The following is a 21,034-nucleotide window of genomic DNA, read 5'->3' on the forward strand; positions in this document are numbered from 1 at the left end:
AAGCACTGGGAGGAAACCTACCTGGGTAGCACGGTAGCACAGTGGGTAGCATTGTTGCTTCACAGCGCCAGATTCCCAGGTTCGATTTCCAGCTTGGGTCACTGTCTGTGGGGAGTCTGCACGTTCTTCCCGTGCCTGCATGGGTTTCCTCCGGGTTCTCCGATATCCTCCGACAAGTGCCGAAAGACATGCTTGTTAGGTGAATTGGGCATTCTGAATTCTCCCTCCGTGTACCCGAACAGGCGACAGAATGTGGCGACTAGGGGCTTTTCACAGTAACTTCATTGCAATGTTAATGTAAGCCTACTTGTGACAATAAAGGTTATTATTATTATAACCATGATGTGGAGATGCCAGCGTTGGACTGGGGTGAGCACAGTAAGAAGTCTTATAACACCAGGTTAAAGTCCAACAGGTTTGTTTCAAATCACTAGCTTTCAGAGCATAGCTCCTTCCTCAGGTGGCTGAAGAGGTTCCAGAAACCTATAAGATGGACAAAATCAAAGATGCAAGACTATACTTTGAATGCGAGTCTTTGCAGGTAATTAAGTCTTTACAGGTCCAGACAGAGCAACTAGAGAGAGGGATAATCAAGGGTTAAAGAGGTGCGAATTGTCTCAAGCCAGGACAGTTGGTAGGATTTTGCAAGCCAAGGCCAGATGGTGGGGGTGAATGTAATGCGACATGAATCCAAGGTCCCGATTGAGGCCGTACTCATGTGCGGAACTTGGCTAGACGTTTTTGCTTGGCGATTCTGCGTTGTCGTGCGTCCTGAAGGCCACCTTGGCGAACGCTTACCCGAAGACCAGAGGCTGAATGCCCTTGACTGCTGAAGTGTTACCTGACTGGAAGGGAACATTCCTGCCTGGCGATTGTCACACGATGTCCGTTCATCTGTTGTAGCAGCGTCTGCATGGTCTCGCCAATGTACCATGCTTGGGGACATCCTTTCCTGCAGCGTATGAGGTAGACAACGTTGGTCGAGTCGCACGAGTATGTGCCACGTACCTGGTGGGTGGTGTTCTCACATGTAATGGTGGTACCCATGTTGATGATCTGGCACATCTTGCAGAGATTGCCAGGGCAGGGTTGTGTGGTGTCGTGGCTGCTGTTCTTAAGGCTGGGTAATTTGCTGCAAACAATGGTCTGTTTGAGATTGCGCGGTTGTTTGAAGGCAAGTAGTGGGGGTGTGGGGATGACCTTGACAAGATGTTCATCTTCATCGATGACGTGTTGAAGAAGATGTAGTCGTTTCTCTGCTCCGGGGATGTACTAGATGACGAAGGGTACTCTATCAGTTGTGTCCCGTGTTTGTCTTCTGAGGAGGCCGGTGCGGTTTTTTGCTGTGGCTCGTTGGAACTGTCGATCGATGAGTCGAGCGCCATATCCCGTTCGTACGAGGGCATCTTTCAGCGTCTGTAAATGTCTGTTATACTCCTCCTCGTCTGAGCTGCTCCTGTGTCTACAGAGGGCTTGTCCATAGGGGATGGCTTCTTTAATGTGTTTAGGGTGGAAGCTGGAGAAGTGGAGCATCGTGTTTAGGGTGGAAGCTGGAGAAGTGGAGCATCGTGAGGTTATCTGTGGGCTTACGTTAAGCGAAGTGCTGAGGTGACCGTCCTTGATGGAGATGAGTGTGTCCAAGAATGCAACCGATTCTGGAGAGTAGTCCATGGTGAGTCTGATGGTGGGATGGAACTTATTGATGTCATCGTGTAGTCGTTTCAGTGATTCTTCGCCGTGGGTCCAAAGGAAAAAAATTTCATCGATGTATCTGGTGTATAACGTTGGTTGACGGTCCTGTGCAGTGAGGAGGTCTTGATCAAACTTGTGCATGAAGATGTTGGCATATTGAGATGTGAATTTGTTCCCCATGGCTGTTACGGGTGTCTGGATGGAGAACTTGTCGAAGGTGAAGTCGTTGTGATCCAGAATGAAGCGGATAAGTTGCAGTAGGAACCCATCTCTTCATTCACCTGAGGAAGGAGCTGTGCTCCTAAAGCTAGTGATTCAAAACAAACCTGTTGGACTTTAACCTGGTGTTGTAAGACTTCTTACTATTATTATTATAGACATGGGGAGAAAGTGCAAACTCCACACAGACAGTAACCCAAGGTCGGAATTGAACCCGGGTCTCTGATGCTGTGAGGCAGCAGTGCTAAGCACTGTGCCGCCCTTGTCACCGTGCCAGCCAGGATATACAAGAATATTCCAACTCAACAGTGTAGGTTATGAGGTGATGTTCCAGAAAGAAATGCTAGCTTTGCCTTCGCACATGAATTTTATTTATAGTGTGCTATTTTGACCAAACAGCAACACCTAGAAAGGAGCCATCATCTCCTTGATGTGCTAGAGTAATCCAACACTAATCTCGCTGCCCCACTCCACGTGGACTGCAATGGTACAAGAAGGCAGCACGTCACCACCTTTCCAAGAGCAATTAATGATGAGCCTTGCCAGCGACATCCAGATCCGGTGAAAGAATAATAAAAAATCTACCCATTGACCGTTGTCATCTCTCAGTTTCAAATCATTAGCTATACTCTTCCTCATGATACACTAGTGTGCCTCCAGTGACATCGCATTCCATACCTTTAGCTAAGCATTTCTACTATAGCATACACCACTGGTGAATGTTTGAAAGCAATGCATCCCTGTTTAGTAGATGGAGAATGTGTGAACTGGTTGAGCACTTGGCAGTCCTACCTACATGGATTCCTTACAGACCACTAAATTGTGTTTAGTTGGAGAGCACAGCAGAATATAAATAAGAGTGTATGCTGCCTTTTAAACATTATTGATGTTTTCTGTCTAGTTTTGCAATAACAGGAACTAGGATTCTTTTGCCTCCGCATCTTGCATTCATACGAGGACAAGCCTGTGCAAAAAGGCTCATTAATGGAGCTGGATGTTCAAAACATCTTATGATAAACATTACAGCAGATTACGTGACTGGCATGATCTTCCAACATGAGAGAACAATTCCAAAATACACCAGCCTGATGTGCAGTACAGTCCTCACCACGTCTGTTGCCCAATCCTTTTGAGGACCGCCTTCTATCTCGGGCAATGTTGTATGTCCATTTGGCATCACCATCGAGCTCAATTACAAATGCCCCACTTTCAATGCATTAGGTGCACCAACTATTTTTTGCAGCTCAGTAAGCACTTGGCACCTCATTAAATTATGATTACCTTAATTAATTACTCTTTTGTGTCCATCATTTAAATTTGTAGATTGAAAGGAATAATTTAAATGTGAAACAGTTTTTCTGTATTTTTGCGATTGTTGAAGGCATTAGCACCACAGAGTGATGTTCAGAAGTGCCAGTTCCACAGGGTGAACAGACAAAACCGCTAGTGTCATCGGATGAAGTGTTAAGACGCATGTCCTTGAAATAAGTGACATGTACTGCATTGCAGTGCATGTGGGCAGTAGTGCAGTTAGTGGGCGAAGGTGGTGGGGGGGTGGGGGTTGGGGGGGGGGGGGGGGGCAGAATTTGGGTTTGAACCAGCTTCCAATGGAGCACAAATTATGAAAAAAAGGTGACCCCTCCATCCCGATGTCATCAAAATAGCCAGGGCTAGTGCATTCTCAATACCCAACAGTGGAAATGGGGGCCAGTGCAGGTTTTTATGTTTAAAAAAAAAAAAAAAAAATCCAGTCTATTGTGGATAAACATTTGCCATTGGGAAAGCAGCTATAAATAAATTGTTGCAGTCATTTAACAATTTGAACTCTTTGGCTGCGTTATCTATAATGGTGATGGGGTAAGTATGGTGTTTGCAGGATTGACATTAGATCCCGTGAAAGTTCAACAAAAACTAAGAGCTATATTCAGGAGATGTTAACACTACAGATCTACACTGCCCAGTTACCCACACATGGCATCATCTCCATTCTCTTAAAGTGCCTCTGTTCAGCTGCAAGGCTGCGAGTAAGGAATCATTGAAAATACCCCAAATACACAACAGTAAGATTCTAAGAATTCTGGTTGTAACTTCCTTTTTAGATTGGCTGTAACCCGTTCAGTCACATTGAAAGAAGCAACAAGTCCAGTATTGCTCATATATCTGTTGCATGGCGCTTGGCTGAACTTTATGATCAAAGTTGTAACAACGTGGAATACGTTTTAATATGGAGAGGTCCTCGCTTTTGTTTGAGATGCAGCAGAATGTGGTCCCACAATGGTGAACAGGAAGCATTTGCATATTTCTGAACTGAGGTGGCCCACTTTGGTAAGAATAATCAAGATGCATCCTCTCTCTTTGCCCACATCACTGGCATTAGCCTTTTTGCTGAGACAAATAAGGAGCCTAGCCCCTGCTCATCAACCGCTAACATAGATTTGTTTTGAGACAGCCAGCATCATCACGGGAAACCAATCCTGGGGAACCCCTATTATATGGAAGTAGCTTTTCCAAAATGGATGTTCCCAAATACCAATAATGTGTACAGTCTACGCAATTCTAGAATCTCATAGAATCTACTCAGTGCAGAAGGAGGCCATTCAGTCCATCGTGTCTGCATCGACCCTCAGATTGAGCACCCCACCGAGGCCCACTCCCCTGCCCTATCTCCGTAACCCCACCTAACCTGTAGATTCCTGGACATAAGGGACAATTTTATCATGGCCAATCCACCTAACCTGCACAGCTTTGGACTGTGGGAGGAAATCGGAGCACCCAGAGGAAACCCACGCAGACACGAAGTGAACATGCAAACTCCACACAGACAGTCACCCAAGGCCAGAATCAAATCTGGGCTCCTGGCACTGAGGCAGCAGTGCCAACCACTCTGCCACCCTGCCACCCCTGTGGAACTGCGTAAAGGATGGTGATTTTACATTAATATTAACCAGCATTAATATTAACCAGTCGATACATAACTGTATTCAGAATAGTTTTGCATGTCTGTCATTGCAGATCTTCCCTGGAAAAACATCCACTTCAATTTTCTTTCCAAGATGGGATAATCCCTGAAATCTGTCCTTCAGACAGTGAAGAAACCTGGGCCTTGAACATCAAACGAGGCATCCTCAGTGTTCTTCAAGATTCATACACAGTAAATAAACAGAAAACTGTTGAGGAGGTAAGACACTTATAAAAAGCTTTCATATTAATATTAAAGTTGATAATGGACTGTTCTGAAATTTAGACTGGTATCCACACTAAATTTTACCATAATGATGGAAAAGTTGCATCTGATTTAACTACAAAGAAAATATTGTGATGTATTTGAAGATTCCAGTATGTCAATCAGATCCTTCAATAAATCAGTAAATTAAGCATATTATATTCCTGTTTTCATCTTAAGCTAGTTATCATGATCAGGCTAACTTGGTAGTACCCTAGTACTTTCACCTGTGAGTCAAAAGGCTGTGAGTTCAAATCCCATTCCAGGACTTGAGCACAAATATCCAAGTTGACACTCCAGTGCCATCCTGAGGGTATGCTGCACTGGCAGAGGTGTAGGGCAGTATTCTCTGTCCCGCAACACCCATTTTCTGGTGCGGGGCGTCCCCGCCGGCAACGGGATTCTCTGTCCCGGCTGCCGGCCAATGGGGTTTCTCATTGTGGGCACCCCCACGCCGTTGGGAAATACGCAGGCATGACTGCACTGCCGGCGAAATGGAGGACCCTGCCGACAGAGAATCCAGCTGGTTGTGTTTTGGATGAGATGTTAAACTGAAGCCCTTTCCACCATCTCGGGTGGATGTAAAAGATCCCATTGCTCTACTTTGAAGAAGAGCAGGGGAGTTAAACCTGGCATCCTGGTCAATTTTTATTCCTCAACCAACACCACAAAACCAGATTATCTGGTCACGTTGCTGTTCATACTGTAGCATTTTGTACATTACAACTTTATAAATACCTCATTGGCCGTGAAGTACTTTGGGTCATTTAAGGACATTATAGATAAATGCAGTCTTTTTAACTTCAAATGATCAATTATTAATCCATGAATTATTGATCACGTTTCTGATCTTTTGATTTGAGTTGTGAGTAATATTCATCATCACTATTGGTAAAGACGTATTGGACTTGGATTAGTTCAAGCTACTGAATATGGAATTGTGCAGTGAGAAGTTTAAAAATAAAACCCAGATGTAACAAGGTCTCTTTGCTCCCAAGTCGGAAAGTGATTCAGAGAATTCAGTAATGTCTGATGATGAACCAACATTGCTGCCGCTGGCACAAATCTGTGTTTTCATTCAAAGAGAGCTCCCACTGACTACATTAAGTTGGATTTCTCTTTATCTTCAAGTATATATATTTTGGTTGAATAAGAAATTGCCACATTTACTTGATGAAATCCCACACTTCATGAACTAAATAAATAGTGTGAGTTTATGGATATTTAAGGGAATTTTCTGAAAATAAATTTGAAGTTAGCTTTACTACAGACTCCAAAAGAACCCTTTCAGAATTCTTAGCGGTTGATGAGCAAACGTTGGGATTGAATCCAAGAAGAAACCAGATTACAGCATTCCTCACCACCTCAAATACCACATGAAGTCATCAGAACTTTTTGGCCTCAATTGTTTTCTTTAGACTACCCTCACCTGGCGGATATGACGAGCAATTTAAATGTTCTCCATTCATTTGGGACTGTAATATCCCACCATGTGGGAGGGAGCATAACATTCTGGCCACTGTCACAATGCATAACAGAGTCTAGGTAGGTGTGCACCTCGTAACACATTACAGTTCCAGACTTGTGCTGAATAGCAATAAAAATACTTTGGCTGTTGCAACAGGTATATTGATATCTTATTGTCGATATACTGGCTGCTTTTGAAAATGCTATGCTCCGAACCCTTCGGAAATCTCTCTCTTGCCTATTTAACTGATCCTGTCTCCCGCACTATTGTCACATGCAGATTTAGGACAGGAAACCTATGTTTGTTGCATGACGCTAAATGTGCAGCTTTTCACTCTAGCCCTGGTACTGTCTCTGGGCCACCAACAGTAACAACATCAAACATTTACATTTTGTCTTTTCAGATTATAAACATTTTCACTATATTTTCTCATGTAGGCACAAAGGGAAACTAATGTTGGGCCAGGAAGGAAAAATTAATGGGGTAAAACTGAAATATTGACTGAGACAAGGATTGCCATGTGGTTTTGAGAGGTGGAGGGGTTTAGACAGGGAGGTGGAGAGCTGAAGACCCGGGTTCAAATCCCGGTCTGGGTCACTGTCCGTGTGTAGTTTGCACATTCGCCCCACAACCCAAAGATGTGCAGGTTAGGTGGATTGGCCATGCTAAATTGCCCCTTAATTGGAAAAAAGAAAATTTATTAAAAAAAGGAGGTGAGAGAACAACTTGAAGTTCCTGTAAGTGCTCTGTAAAATATAATGAGTTACACAAGATATAAAAGAATGGGGGTTTAATTATTTTTAATTGCATTCTGGAATTTCTGTCAGTTACAATAAGTATATTATGCTATAATATATTTATATCTTTTTGTTTTAATAATTTTTCCACAGGTTGATATTTCGGGCAAGTGTTTGTCTACATATAAGGTGCAAGGTTCCCTACTTGTGAAGTTTAAAAATCTAAATGATTGTTCCCTACGCTCTATGGCTGTCACTTCATTGCAGTCAGTAGCTCTCCCGAATTCTGCAGTAAGCATAACCTTTACCATCATTTGTTAAGATTAATGTGACTTTTCTCTGACATCTTATAATAAAAACATTGTACTTACCTACTTTAAAATCCTACTGTATCAGTTAATAGATCGATAGATTAATCCCTCAACAAATATCTAGAAAATAGCTTCTGAATGGAGGTACCAGGGAAAGTTGATAAGGGCAATGCTGTTGATTTGGTGCATATGGATTTTCAAAAGGCATTTTAGACCATGCCACACAACAGACTTGTAAGCAAATTCTAGCACATGGAATAAAAGAGAAAATAGTCACTTGGGTAAGAAGGTGGCTGAGTGACAGAAAATAGAGAGTAGTGATAAATAGTTTTTCAGATTGGAGGGAGATTTGTAGTGGAGTTCCCCAAGGGTCAGTGTCGTGACCCTTGCTCTTCCTGATATATATTAATAATCTAGACTGGCGTTCAGGGCATGATTTCAAAATTCGAAGATTTGGAACATTGCCAACTGCGATGAGATTGTTCTTGAACTTCAAAAGGACATAGACATAGTGATGGATTGGGCAAACAAGTGGCAAATATAGTTCAGTGCAGAGAAGTGTGATGTGATTCATTTTGGCAGGAAGAATATAGAGACAGCATAAAATAAAGAGAGAAATTCTAAAGGAGGTGCACAAACAGAAAGACTTTGTTGTATATGTACATAATGAAAATGAAATGAAATGAAAATCGCTTATTGTCACAAGTAGGCTTCAAATGAAGTTACTGTGAAAAGCCCCTAGTCGCCACATTCCGGCGCCTGTTCGGGGAGGCTGTTACAGGAATCGAACCGTGCTGCTGGCCTGCCTTGGTCTGCTTTCAAAGCCAGCGATTTAGCCCTGTGCTAAACAGCCCCTAAACATAAGTCATTGAAGATGGCAGGGCATATTGAGAGAGTAGTTAATAAAGCATATGGTATCTTGTACTCAATTCCCCTATTAATAAAGTCTTGAGAGTAAGGATGTTGTGTTGAACTTGTATAAGACACTAATTAGACATCATCTGGAGACTGTATCCAGTTCTGGTCGCCATACTTGAAGGATGTGAAGCATTGGAAAGTGAACAGAGGAGATTCCCAAGAATGATTCCAGAGATAAAGAAGGGATAAAGGATAGATTGGAGAGGTTGGGATTGTTTTCCTTGGAGAAAAGAAGGCTGAGAGAAGGCTCGATAGAGATATTCAAAGTCCTGAGGGGTATGGGCAGGGTAACCAGTGAAAAGCTGTTTCCTCTCAAGACAGCATCAAGAACTAGATGGCATAGATTCAAAATAATTGGCAAAAGGAGTAAAAGTGATGTGAGGAAAAGATTTTTCACCCAGAGTCTGTAACAAATTTCCTGGGAGGGTGGTGGAGGGCAGGTTTGATCGAGGTATTCAAAAAGGAATTAGATTGCCAATTGAAAAGAGAGAATGTGCAAGGTTGCAGGGGAATGGGAATCGGTAGAATGCTCTTTCAGAGGGACAGTGCAGACTCGATGGGCCAAATGGCTTCCTTCTGCACAATCAAGGTTCTGATGAGAATTCTGAGATACAGAGACAAACTGTAAATAAAGACTTGTTAGAAGAAATAATAAACAAGTCAACTTTTGAATTATCAAGTTAAAGCCACGACACTTGCAAGTTATCATTGCTAGTACATTAAATTATCTTGTTGGTATAATATGTGAAAGAGAAAATGGCTATTATAATAACTGGCAGCACGGTATTACAGTGGTTAGCACTGTGGCTTCACAGCGCCAGGGGCCCAGGTTCGATTCCCCCCCACTGTCTGTGCGGAGTCTGCACGTTCTCCCTGTGTCTGCGTAGGTTTCCTCCGGGGGGTCCGGTTTCCACCCATAGTCCAAAGACGTGTAGGTTAGGTGGATTGCCCTTAGTGTACAAAAAGGTTAGGAGGGGTTAATGGGTTATGGGGATAGGGAGGAAGTGAGGGCTTAAGTGGGTCGGTGCAGACTCGATGAGCTGAATGGCCTCCTTCTGCACTGTATGTTCTATTATAAAAACAAGAGTGTTTGTGTAGGAACAAAATGGAGACGATTAATCCATCTGATGTTTCATTGCTCAATGTTAGTCTCATCAGCAGATTCTGGATTCCCAGTTGGAATGCACACAGAGTTATAAAGGTGGCATCATAGAAATGGCCACTTGCAACGAGTCGAATGTCTTTCGACCCTTCTCCAAAGAAGGTAAAGGAGCAAAGACAGAGATTGTCACGACACTGAAGCTTCTAAAGATGGAAGAAGCATCACCCATGCCCAGAGGTGAGTTAGAAATGCTGAATGCAAAGCAGAACTCAGCACCCATTCCACAGAGCCACAGGATCCCTACGGTGCAGAAGGAGGCCATTTGGTCCATCGGGTCTGCACCGAACCTCCTGAAAGAGCACCCTACCTAAGCCCATTCCACCATCCTATCCCTGTAACCGCACCTAACCTGCACCTCTTTGTCTTCTGGAATAATCTGTATCCAAAGCCAGCATTTAGCACTGTTGCCATTGGTATCTTGAATCACATGGTCACCGTGTGTGTTGGCAAACTGTGTTTGCAGCATGAATAAATGGAATGCATATTCCACTCTGGAATTGAGAGGGGAGCTCAAATTAAAGTTTCTGCACTTAGCCATTTTTGGATGGTACAGGCTATTGTCTTAAAAATTAAAAATTAAACGATACATTGCACTGCACAGTTGAGTTGAAAAATGGTCATAAAGTGGGATTCATAGATTTCCTTTAATTTCTCTATGATTAGATCTCACAGATCCTTGTGGAGAACCACTCATCTTTCAATCTGTAAAATGTCCTTTTATGTTACCATTTGCTATCTTCAGTAAAGCTCCATTTATCATAATTCCATGTACCCTTATCTTTATTTAAATATCTAATATAGCACCTTATTAAATATGTCTTGAAAACCCATATAAATCATATCCATTGTATTGCCTCCTACCTGTCCTCTGATATTTACCATGTTTGATCTGACCTTGAGAAATCCTGCAGACTGGCTCTTATTAAATCCTGATTCATGAAATGCTTCTTTCAGTTATGTTCTTTGACTAGGCCCTTTCTTTGGAGACTGCTGGGCTCTTTTTCCAGGCAGTCATCACAATCTTGACAAATTATTTACTGATCTCTTGTTTTAAATACCTTCTACTCAAGCCATAGAACATCAAATATGGAAAAAACGAAGCGTGAATTAAGGGCAGTAACTATCGACAACAGTATATATATTTAACGGTCACTGTACAAGGTAAATAGGTTGCTCTAAGCTTATTTCAGTCCAGACCAGAGCACCGTATGCAACTTCTAGAACAGTGAGACAGTGGGCTGAGTCTAGTAAAGTTCTTAGGAGTGGCAAATGAGGCAGACGGGGCATTCAATTGTGCAGGAGGTGAAATGGCAGCTTACCGAAAGGGTAATAGTTTGGAAGTAAATCTGCGGTGGATTAACAGTGGATCTTGCTCCCCAACTAGTGGTAGGAACCTATTTTCTTTTTCTGAGGGGCAATTTAGCATGGCCAATCCTCCTAACCTGTACATCTATGGGTTATAGAGTGAAACCCACGCAGACATGGGGAGAATGTGCAATCGCCACACGGATAGTTACCCAGGGCCGGGATCGAACCTGGGACCTTGGCTCCGTGAGGCAGCAGGGCTAACCACTGCGCCACCATGCCGCCCAGAAACGTATTTTAAATTACCATGTCATGCATACTCAGTAAAACACCAGAGTTAATGGAATATTTGCGATTTAAGTGGGCAGCAAATTAGGAGCATGTGCCTTAATTCAGATTCATGAGTATTTAAGGGTGCCATGCAACAGGTGAGGTTGGCTTCCTGGTGGATTTGGAGTGCATTTGAAATCTGGAGAACTTTGTTGGATGAGGAGGCTGAGCTGTTGCATTAAGCTCGGCTGGTGCTATCCAGTGAGGTCAGGGCGTGACTGTCAGATGGAGGGATGTCGGGTCATAGTGGCCTCATGATGGGTTGTGGAATGGAGGGAGAGAACTGAATGGCACAGGGAAGGTCAATCTCTACCGCTGTCAGTAGAAGCATCATAGAAGTGAGGGGGCCGGTTTAGCTCAGTTGGCTGGACAGCTAGTTCTATCAATGGAAGCGCATGCCAAGAAAATTGACTCAATAAGTGGATCCTCTGCTGTATATTTTTATTAGATTACAGGCAGGATTCTCTGGCCTCCCAACCGCGTGTTTCCCGGCAGCGGGAGGCAGTGCGCTGTTCGCTGACGGCAGGATTCTCTGCTCCAGCTGCTGTCAATAGGAATTCCCACTGAAGCCACCCCACACCGCCAGGAAACCCGTGGGCCAGGGTGCACTTCCAGCGGCACAAGAGAATCTCGCTGCCAGTGAAAATCCGGAGAATTCCGGCCTACGTTGAGAAAAAAAATTGAATGCTGAACCAAAGAAGGAGATATTAAAAGGGGTGATCATATTTTTGGTAAAACAGATGAGTTTTAAGAGGGATCTTCAGAGGAAGGTGGAAAGTTGGTGTTTCTGGGCTTTAGGCCTACTTAGCGGAAAGCATGCCTATCGATGATGGGATAAAGAGAGCCCTGACTCAGCGTTCAATAGCGGAGAGAGCTGGAGGAGCTTACAGATATGGAAGGAGGGAGGGGTATCAAAACCATAAAGGAACTTAAATGAGGATGAGGATTTTAAGTTTGAAGCATTGATCGACAAGGAACTAAGGTGGGTGAGCTAGCAGAGGACTGATGGTGGAACAAGACTTGGTGTAGGGTAAGATCCCAGCAGCAGAACTTTGAATGAGGCGAAGTTTATGGGCGTTAGCAATAAGACACCAACCAAGAGGCATTTTAGTCTTAAGATTTCAGAAGGAGATTAGCTAAAGCAGGGATGGAAGTGGAGAATGTTTGAGGGGTCGTTGGTGGCTTTGATGTTGGAAAGAATATGGAGTCAGGAAGTCAGCTGGGGGCTGAAGATATTGGCTTTGGTCTTCCCAAGTTTAGCTGAATGGAAGTATCATTCTTCCCAGGATGGGTATCGGAGAGTCTGATATCACTAAGGCAGTGGAGAGATTGAAAGGTTGTGGAGAGGTAGAACTGGATGCTGTTAGCCTAGATGTAGAAGCTCACTTCATCTCTTCAGATGATGTTGCCAAGTAGGTGAGTCCGTGACTAGAGCTGTTTGCGACCCCAGGGGTAACCAATGCAGGAAAGAGAGGAGAAGCCATCTCTGGAGATCCTCTGGCTGTTATTTGATATGAAAAATTGGGGCAAGCAAGTGAACACAGTCTCACTAAGCTGAACAGTGGAGGTGAGGTGGCGCGGTTAACTATGCCAAAGGCTACAGCGGGGCAGAGGAAGAGGAGTGAGGTGATAATAATAGTCACAGTCGCAGAGGATGTAATTTGGATTAAAGCTGGTTTGCACCTTACTTGGGACAATAAACCTGATTGGAAATATTCAGGAAGAAATCTGTAAGAACAAAGAACAAAGAAATGTACAGCACAGGAACAGGCCCTTTGGCCCTCCAAGCCCGTGCCAACCATGCTGCCCGACTAAACTACAATCTTCTACACTTCCTGGGTCCGTATCCCTCTATTCCCATCCTATTCATGTATTTGTCAAGATGCCCCTTAAATGTCACTATCGTCCCTGCTTCCACCACCTCCTCCGGTAGCGAGTTCCAGGCACCCACTACCCTCTGCGTAAAAAAACTTGCCTCGTACATCTACTCTAAACCTTGCCCCTCTCACCTTAAAGCTATGCCCCCTAGTAATTGACCCCTCTACCCTGGGGAAAAGCCTCTGACTATCCACTCTGTCTATGCCCCTCATAATTTAGTAGACCTCTGTCAGGTCTCCCCCTCAACCTCCTTCGTTCCAGTGAGAACAAACCGAGTTTATTCAACTGCTCCTCATAGCTAATGCCCTCTATACCAGGCAACATCCTGGTAAATCTCTTCTGCACCCTCTCGAAAGCCTCCACATCCTTCTGGTAGTGCGGCGACCAGAATTGAACACTATACTCCAAGTGTGGCCTAACTAAGGTTCTATACAGCTGCAACATGACTTGCCAATTCTTATACTCAATGCCCCGGCCAATGAAGGCAAGCATGCCGTATGCCTTCTTGACTACCTTCTCCACCTGTGTTGCTCCTTTCAATGACCTGTGGTCCTGTACTCCTAGATCTCTTTGACTTTCAAAACTCTTGAGAGTTCTACCATTCACTGTATATTCCCTAACTGCATTAGACCTTCCAAAATGCATTACCTCACATTTGTCCGGATTAAACTCCATCTGCCATCTCTCCGCCCAAGTCTCCAAACAATCTAAATCCTGCTGTATCCTCTGACAGTCCTCATCGCTATCCGCAATTCCACCAACCTTTGTGTCGTCTGCAAAATTACTAATCAGACCAGTTACATTTTCTTCCAAATCATTTATATATACTACAAAGAGCAAAGGTCCCAGCACTGATCCCTGTGGAACACCACTGGTCACAGCCCTCCAATTAGAAAAGCATCCTTCCATTGCTACTCTCTGCCTTCTATGACCTAGCCAGTTCTGTATCCACCTTGCCAGCTCATCCCTGATCCCGTGTGACTTCACCTTTTGTACTAGTCTACCATGAGGGACCTTGTCAAAGACCTTACTGAAGTCCAGATGGACAACATCCACTGCCCTACCTGCATCAATCATCTTAGTGACCTCCTCGAAAAACTCTATCAAGTTAGTGAGACACGACCTCCCCTTCACAAAACCATGCTGCCTCTCACTAATACGTCCATTTGCTTCCAAATGGGAATAGATCCTGTCTCGAAGAATTCTCTCCAGTAATTTCCCTACCACTGAAGTAAGGCTCACTGGCCTGTAGTTCCCTGGATTATCCTTGCTACCCTTCTTAAACAGAGGAACAACATTGGCTATTCTCCAGTCCTCCGAGACATCCCCTGAAGACAGTGAGGATCTAAAGATTTCTGTCAAGGCCTCAGCAATTTCCTCTCCAGCCTCCTTCAGTATTCTGGGGTAGATCCCATCAGGCCCTGGGGACTTATCTACCTTAATATTTTTTAAGACACCCAACACCTCGTCTTTTTGGATCTCAATGTCACCCAGGCTATCTACACACCCTTCTCCAGACTCAACATCTACCAATTTCTTCTCTTTGGTGAATACTGATGCAAAGTATTCATTTAGTACCTCGCCCATTTCCTCTGGCTCCACACATAGATTCCCTTGCCTATCCTTCAGTGGGCCAACCCTTTCCCTGGCTACCCTCTTGCTTTTTATGTACGTGTAAAAAGCCTTGGGATTTTCCTTAACCCTATTTGCCAATGACTTTTCGTGACCCCTTCTAGCCCTCCTGACTCCTTGCTTAAGCTCCTTCCTACTTTCCTTATATTCCACGCAGGCTTCGTCTGTTCCCAGCCTTTTAGCCCTGACAAATGCCTCCTTTTTCTTTTTGACGAGGCCTACAATATCTCTCGTTATCCAAGGTTCCCGAAAATTGCCGTATTTATCCTTCTTCCTCACAGGAACATGCCGGTCCTGAATTCCTTTCAACTGACACTTGAAAGCCTCCCACATGTCAGATGTTGATTTGCCCTCAAACATCCGCCCCCAATCTATGTTCTTCAGTTCCCGTCTAATATTGTTATAATTAGCCTTCCCCCAATTTAGCACATTCATCCTCGGACCACTCTTATCCTTGTCCACCAGCACTTTAAAACTTACTGAATTGTGGTCACTGTTACCGAAATGCTCCCCTACTGAAACATCTACCACCTGGCCGGGCTCATTCCCCAATACCAGGTCCAGTACCACCCCTTCCCTAGTTGGACTGTCTACATATTGTTTTAAGAAGCCCTCCTGGATGCTCCTTACAAACTCCGCCCCGTCTAAGCCCCTGGCACTAAGTGAGTCCCAGTCAATATTGGGGAAGTTGAAGTCTCCCAGCACCACAACCCTGTTGTTTTTACTCTTTTCCAAAATCTGTCTACCTATCTGCTCCTCTATCTCCCGCTGGCTGTTGGGAGGCCTGTAGTAAACCCCCAACATTGTGACTGCACCCTTCTTATTCCTGATCTCTACCCATATAGCCTCACTGCCCTCTGAGGTGTCCTCCCGCAGTACAGCTGTGATATTCTCCCGAACCAGTAGCGCAACTCCGCCTCCCCTTTTACATCCCCCTCTATCCCGCCTGAAACATCTAAAACCTGGAACGTTTAGCTGCCAATCCTGCCCTTCCCTCAACCAGGTCTCTGTAATGGCAACAACATCATAGTTTCAAGTACTAATCCAAGCTCTAAGTTCATCTGCCTTACCCGTAATACTTCTTGCATTAAAACATATGCACTTCAGGCCACCAGACCCGCTGTGTTCAGAAAGTTCTCCCTGTCTGCTCTGCCTCAGAGTCCCACTGTCCCTATTCCCTCGTTCTCCCTCAATGCTCTCACCTTCTGACCTATTGCTCCCGTGCCCACCCCCCTGCCATACTAGTTTAAACCCTCCCGTGTGACACTAGCAAACCTCGCGGCCAGGATATTTATGCCTTTCCGGTTTAGATGCAACCCGTCCTTATATAGGTCACACCTGCCCCGGAAGAGCTCCCAGTGGTCCAGATAACGGAAACCCTCCCTCCTACACCAGCTGTTTAGCCACGTGCTTAGCTGCTCTATCTTCCTATTTCTAGCCTCACTGGCACGTGGCACAGGGAGTAATCCCGAGATTACAACCCTAGAGGTCCTGTCTTTTAACTTTTAACTAAGAAAGGTGGGCATGGATCTGGGATGTGACAGCAAATTGAAGACTTTGGAGAGGAAAGGGAGGTTTGAGATGGGACATGGAGAGAGGTTTTATTTTTAGGTGATGGGAGGATATTTGTTGTATTAAAAGGAAAGTTGATAGTAACTGAGAAGAAGGAACTAGTTACAAATTCAACTAAAATAGGGGTTGGGAAGGGAAGCCAGATGATCAGAAATTGAGTGAGATCCATGGAATTCCATGGAATTCTGACAGTGCAGAAGAGGCCATTCAGCCCAACGAGTCCGAACCGACCCTCCGAAAGAGAACCCCATCTAAGCCCACTCCATCCCCACAACCTAACTTGTATATCCCTGGACACTAAGGGGCAATTTAGCATGGCCAATCCACCTAACCTGCACATATTTAGACTGTGTGAGGAAACCGGAGCACCCTCTGGAGGAAACCCACTCAGACACAGGGAGGACGTGCAAACTCCACACAGACAGTCATCCGATGCCAGAATTGAACCCAGATCCCTGGCACTGTGAGGCAGCGGTGCTAATCACTGTGCCACTGTGACCCTGCTGATCACGCTCATAATGGACTCGTTTTTGGTTAGAGCGCACTCGTACGCTTGAATGTGGGAGGGTTGATGAGTAAATTTGTGGATGAGAGTAAGAGTAGGTGAAGTGGTAAATAGTGAGGAGGATAGCCTTCGTTTACAGGAGGATATAATGGGTTGGTCAAACGGGCTGATCAGGGCAAATTGAATTCAATCAGGACAAGAACAAAGAACCATACAGCACAGGAACAGGCCCTTCAGCTCTCCAAGCCTGTACCGGTTATGATACCAACCTTCGCCAAAACCCTCAGCACTTCCTTGTGCCATCTCCCTCTATACCCATCCTATACATCTGTTTGTCAAGATGCCTTTTGAACACCGTTAATGTATCTGCTTCTACAACCTCCCCGGCAACGCGTTCAGGCACTCCCCAACCTCTGCGTAAAATACCTGCCTCGCACATCTCTTCTAAACTTTGCCCCACGGACCTTAAACCTATGCCCCTGGTGATTGACCCCTCTACCCTGAGAAAGAGTGCCTGCTGATCCACTCTATCCGTACCCCTCATAATCTTGTAGACCTCTATCAGATCACCCTCCGTTTTTTCTATTGAAAACAGTCCGAGTCTATTCAGCCTCTCCGCATAGCTAACACCCTCCAGACCAGGCAACATTCTGGTAAACCTCCTCTGCGCCCTCTCCAAAGCCTCCACATCCTTCTGGTAGTGTGGCGACCAGAATTGTGCGCAATATTCCAAGTGCAGCCTTGCCAAGGTTCTATACAACTGTAGCATGACTTGCCAGTTTTTATACTTGATGTCCCTTCCAATGAAGGCAAGTGTGAGATGATGCATTTGAGCAGGACAAACAAGACAACGGAATACATGATCAGTGGCAGGACCCTGGGAAGCACCGAGGATCAGAGAGACCTTGGTGTGCATGTACACCAGTCCCTTAAAGTAGCAGGGCAGGAGGATAAAGTGGTTAAGAAGGCATATGATATACTTGCCTTTATTAGCCGAGGTAAAGAGTTTAAGAACAGGGAGATTGTGCTGGAACTGTATAAAACATTGGTTCAGCCACAGCTAGAGTATTGTGGGCAGTTCTGGAATCCACATTATAAGAGAGATGTGATAGCACTGGAAAGTGTGCAGTGGAGATTTACCAGGATGATGCCTGGGCTGGAGATTTTAGTTATGGAGAGAGATTGGATAGACCTGGGTTGTTTTCTTGGAGCAGAGGAGACTGAGGGGGGACATGATTGGCATGTATAAAATTGAGGGACATAGAGTAGACAGGAAGAAATGTTTCCTCTTGGTGGATGGGTCAATGACCAGGGGACATAGATTTACGGTAAGGGGCAGGAGGTTTAGAGGCGATGTGAGAAAAAAACCTTTTCACCCAAAGGGTGGTGGGAGTCTGGAATTCACTGCCTGAACGGGTGGTGGAGGCAGCTGTACCCTTGCAATGCCAAGGCACACAAGGTATATGGACGAAGTGTTGGAAAATTGGATTAGAATAGTTAGGTCGTTGTTTTTGACCAGTACAGACATGATGGAACGCATTGGCTATCATCCAGTCCGCCGACATCTCTCCTGTGGCCAGAGAGGAATTGAAAATTATTGCCAGTGCCCCTGCTATCTCTTCCCTTGCCTCAATCAACAGCTTGGGATATATTTCATCTGGCCCTGGAAGTTTATTTACTTTTAAGCCTGTCAAACCTCTCAGAACCTCCTCTCTGTCTATGTTAATTTTTTTACTTTTATCACAGTCCTCCTTCCTGATTTCTACACCCACACCTCTCTCACTAGTGAACAGCGACACAAAGTATTCATTTAGAATCCTACATGCATTCTCCGGCTCCACACACAAATTACCACTGTGGTCCTTAATGGGCCTAACTCTTTCCCTAGTTATCCTTTACTCTTATTGTACTTGTAAAACAGTTTAGGATTTTCCTTTATTTTACCTGCCAGTATTCTTTCATGTCGCCCTTTTGCTCTCCTAATTTCCTTTTTAAGTTCCCTCTTGCACATTCTATATTCCTCTGGGCTTCTACTGTTTTGAGCCCAAGATATGTGCCATCAGTCTGCCTTTTTCTCCTGATCCAATGCTGTATATCCCTCAATATCCAGGGTTCACTGGATTTGTTGGTCCCATCCTTCTTGATTGGAACATGTTGGCCTTGTACTCTCTCTATTTCCTTCTTGAATGTGTCCCACTGTTTTGTCACAGATTTAACTCAAGGTATCTGCTCCAGTCCACTCCGGCTAAATCACATCTGATCCTTTTAAAATCAGCCTTCCCCCAATTTAGAACTTTGATGCCCATTCTTGACCTTTTCCACAACAATCTTGAATCTAACGGAGTTATGATCACTGTCTGCAAAATGCTCCCCAACTGATGCTTCAGCCACTTACCCGACTTTGTTACCTAAAATTAAGTCCAGGACCAATCCCTCTCTTGCAGGACCTTCTGCATACCGGCTTAAAAGGTTCTCCATAGAACCATAGAATTCCTACAGTGCAGAAGGAGGCCATTCAACCCATCGAGTCTGCACAAATCCTCTGAAAGAGCACCTATCTAAGCTCACTCAACACCCTATCCCTATAACCTAAACTATACATTCCTGGACACTAAAGGGCAATTTAGCATGGCCAATACCTGTACATCTTTGGAATGTGGGAGCTAACCGCAGCACCCAGAGGAAACCCACGCAGACGGCGGTAGAAATTGCAAACTTCACTCAGGCAATCTCTCAAAGTCGGAATTGAACAGGGTCCCTGGTGCTGTGAGGCAGCAGTGCTAAACACTGCGCCACCAGACACCAGACACATTTGAAGAACTCTGCTCCCTATAAACCTTTCACACTATAGCGACCCCAATTAATGTTGAGGAAGTTGAAATCCCCCACTATCACTACCCGATTACTTTTACACTTCACTGAAATTTATCCATATATCTATTCTTCTATTTCTCTCAGACTGTTAGGGGGTCTATAAACCAAACGCAGCAATGTGATGACTTTTTTATAGTTTTTAAGTTCTACCTCCGTTAAAGAATCTTCTAAAATGTCATCCCTCCCTACTGCTGTAATTTATTCCCTGATCAAAATTGCGACACCGCCTCCTCTTTTCCTACCTCCCCTGATTGGACTAATGGTCCTATATCGTGGAATAGTGCTGCCAACCCTGCCTCTCTCTCAATCATATCTCAGTGACAGCAATTACATCATACCCCTATGATTTAATTTGTGCCCTCAACTCATCTGCCCTGTTCGCCAGACTCCTTGCATCAAAATAAATCCTATCCAATCTTGCCAAAATCCCATGTGACTAAATGGTCTAGACATTCTATGCCTTCCTAACTCACTTGCTGTCTCCCCCACCCCGCCAAGTTCGTTTAAACCCTCCCCAACAGCACGAGCAAACCTCTCTGCAAGGGCGCTGGACACATTTTGGTTCAGGTGTAACCCATCCCTTTGTACCACCATCCTCGAAAATGGTCTCTTTGACCCAGAAATCTAATTATTGTTTGTGGCTTGCAAATTGGCTACATGGTTACATTTTAGAAGCGGCGCTGGCTGCAAAGTTCGTTGAGCCCATCCAGATGTTGTGAAGGATGCTATAGAAATGAAAGTTCTTTCTTGCATTGCAATGGAAGTCTCGAAACCTGCACAGTCTCATTGGCTGTGGTTTCACCTTTGGCAATTTGTGAATCAGCAATTGTGTTTCTTAACAGTGGAACAAAAGACATCCCAGCACAGCACTCTGCTGTTTGAGAGAGAGAGCGGAAAAGGGAAAAAGACAAGATATTCGAGTGCAGAGCAAGTCACAGATGCAGTGAGACAGCTCTGTTTAACCAAAGGCATGACCTTTGAGGTAAGTCACATTTTGCTTTATCATTGGTGGTGCAGAGGGTGGAACCAATTTACAAATAACTTCTTTTTCCATGAAGGCTAAAACTCTCAATTATATGTTCAGCTTCCTTGAACGTTCTGTTGGAACGGCATATACAAAAAGAACTTAAAAAAAGTAAAATAAACAACAGGCAGATCTGGATGAAAACTGAAGGCCCACATTGCGAGATAGTGATGGGTCTGAAAAG

General features: G+C 44.5%; 1 protein-coding gene across 1 annotated transcript in view; it reads left to right on the plus strand.

Moving 5' to 3' along the window:
* Window positions 1-21,034, plus strand: part of LOC140394025 (uncharacterized) — a 654,493-nt gene that overhangs the window by 101,228 nt on the left and 532,231 nt on the right. The window contains exons 5-8 of the mRNA XM_072480809.1: window positions 4,924-5,089; window positions 7,493-7,630; window positions 9,718-9,907; window positions 20,669-20,808. Coding sequence (XP_072336910.1) covers window positions 4,924-5,089; window positions 7,493-7,630; window positions 9,718-9,907; window positions 20,669-20,808 — 634 coding nt within the window. The remainder of the gene's footprint in view (window positions 1-4,923; window positions 5,090-7,492; window positions 7,631-9,717; window positions 9,908-20,668; window positions 20,809-21,034) is intronic.

This window comes from Scyliorhinus torazame, chromosome 17 (assembly GCF_047496885.1).
Source record: "Scyliorhinus torazame isolate Kashiwa2021f chromosome 17, sScyTor2.1, whole genome shotgun sequence".
NCBI lineage: Eukaryota > Metazoa > Chordata > Chondrichthyes > Carcharhiniformes > Scyliorhinidae > Scyliorhinus > Scyliorhinus torazame.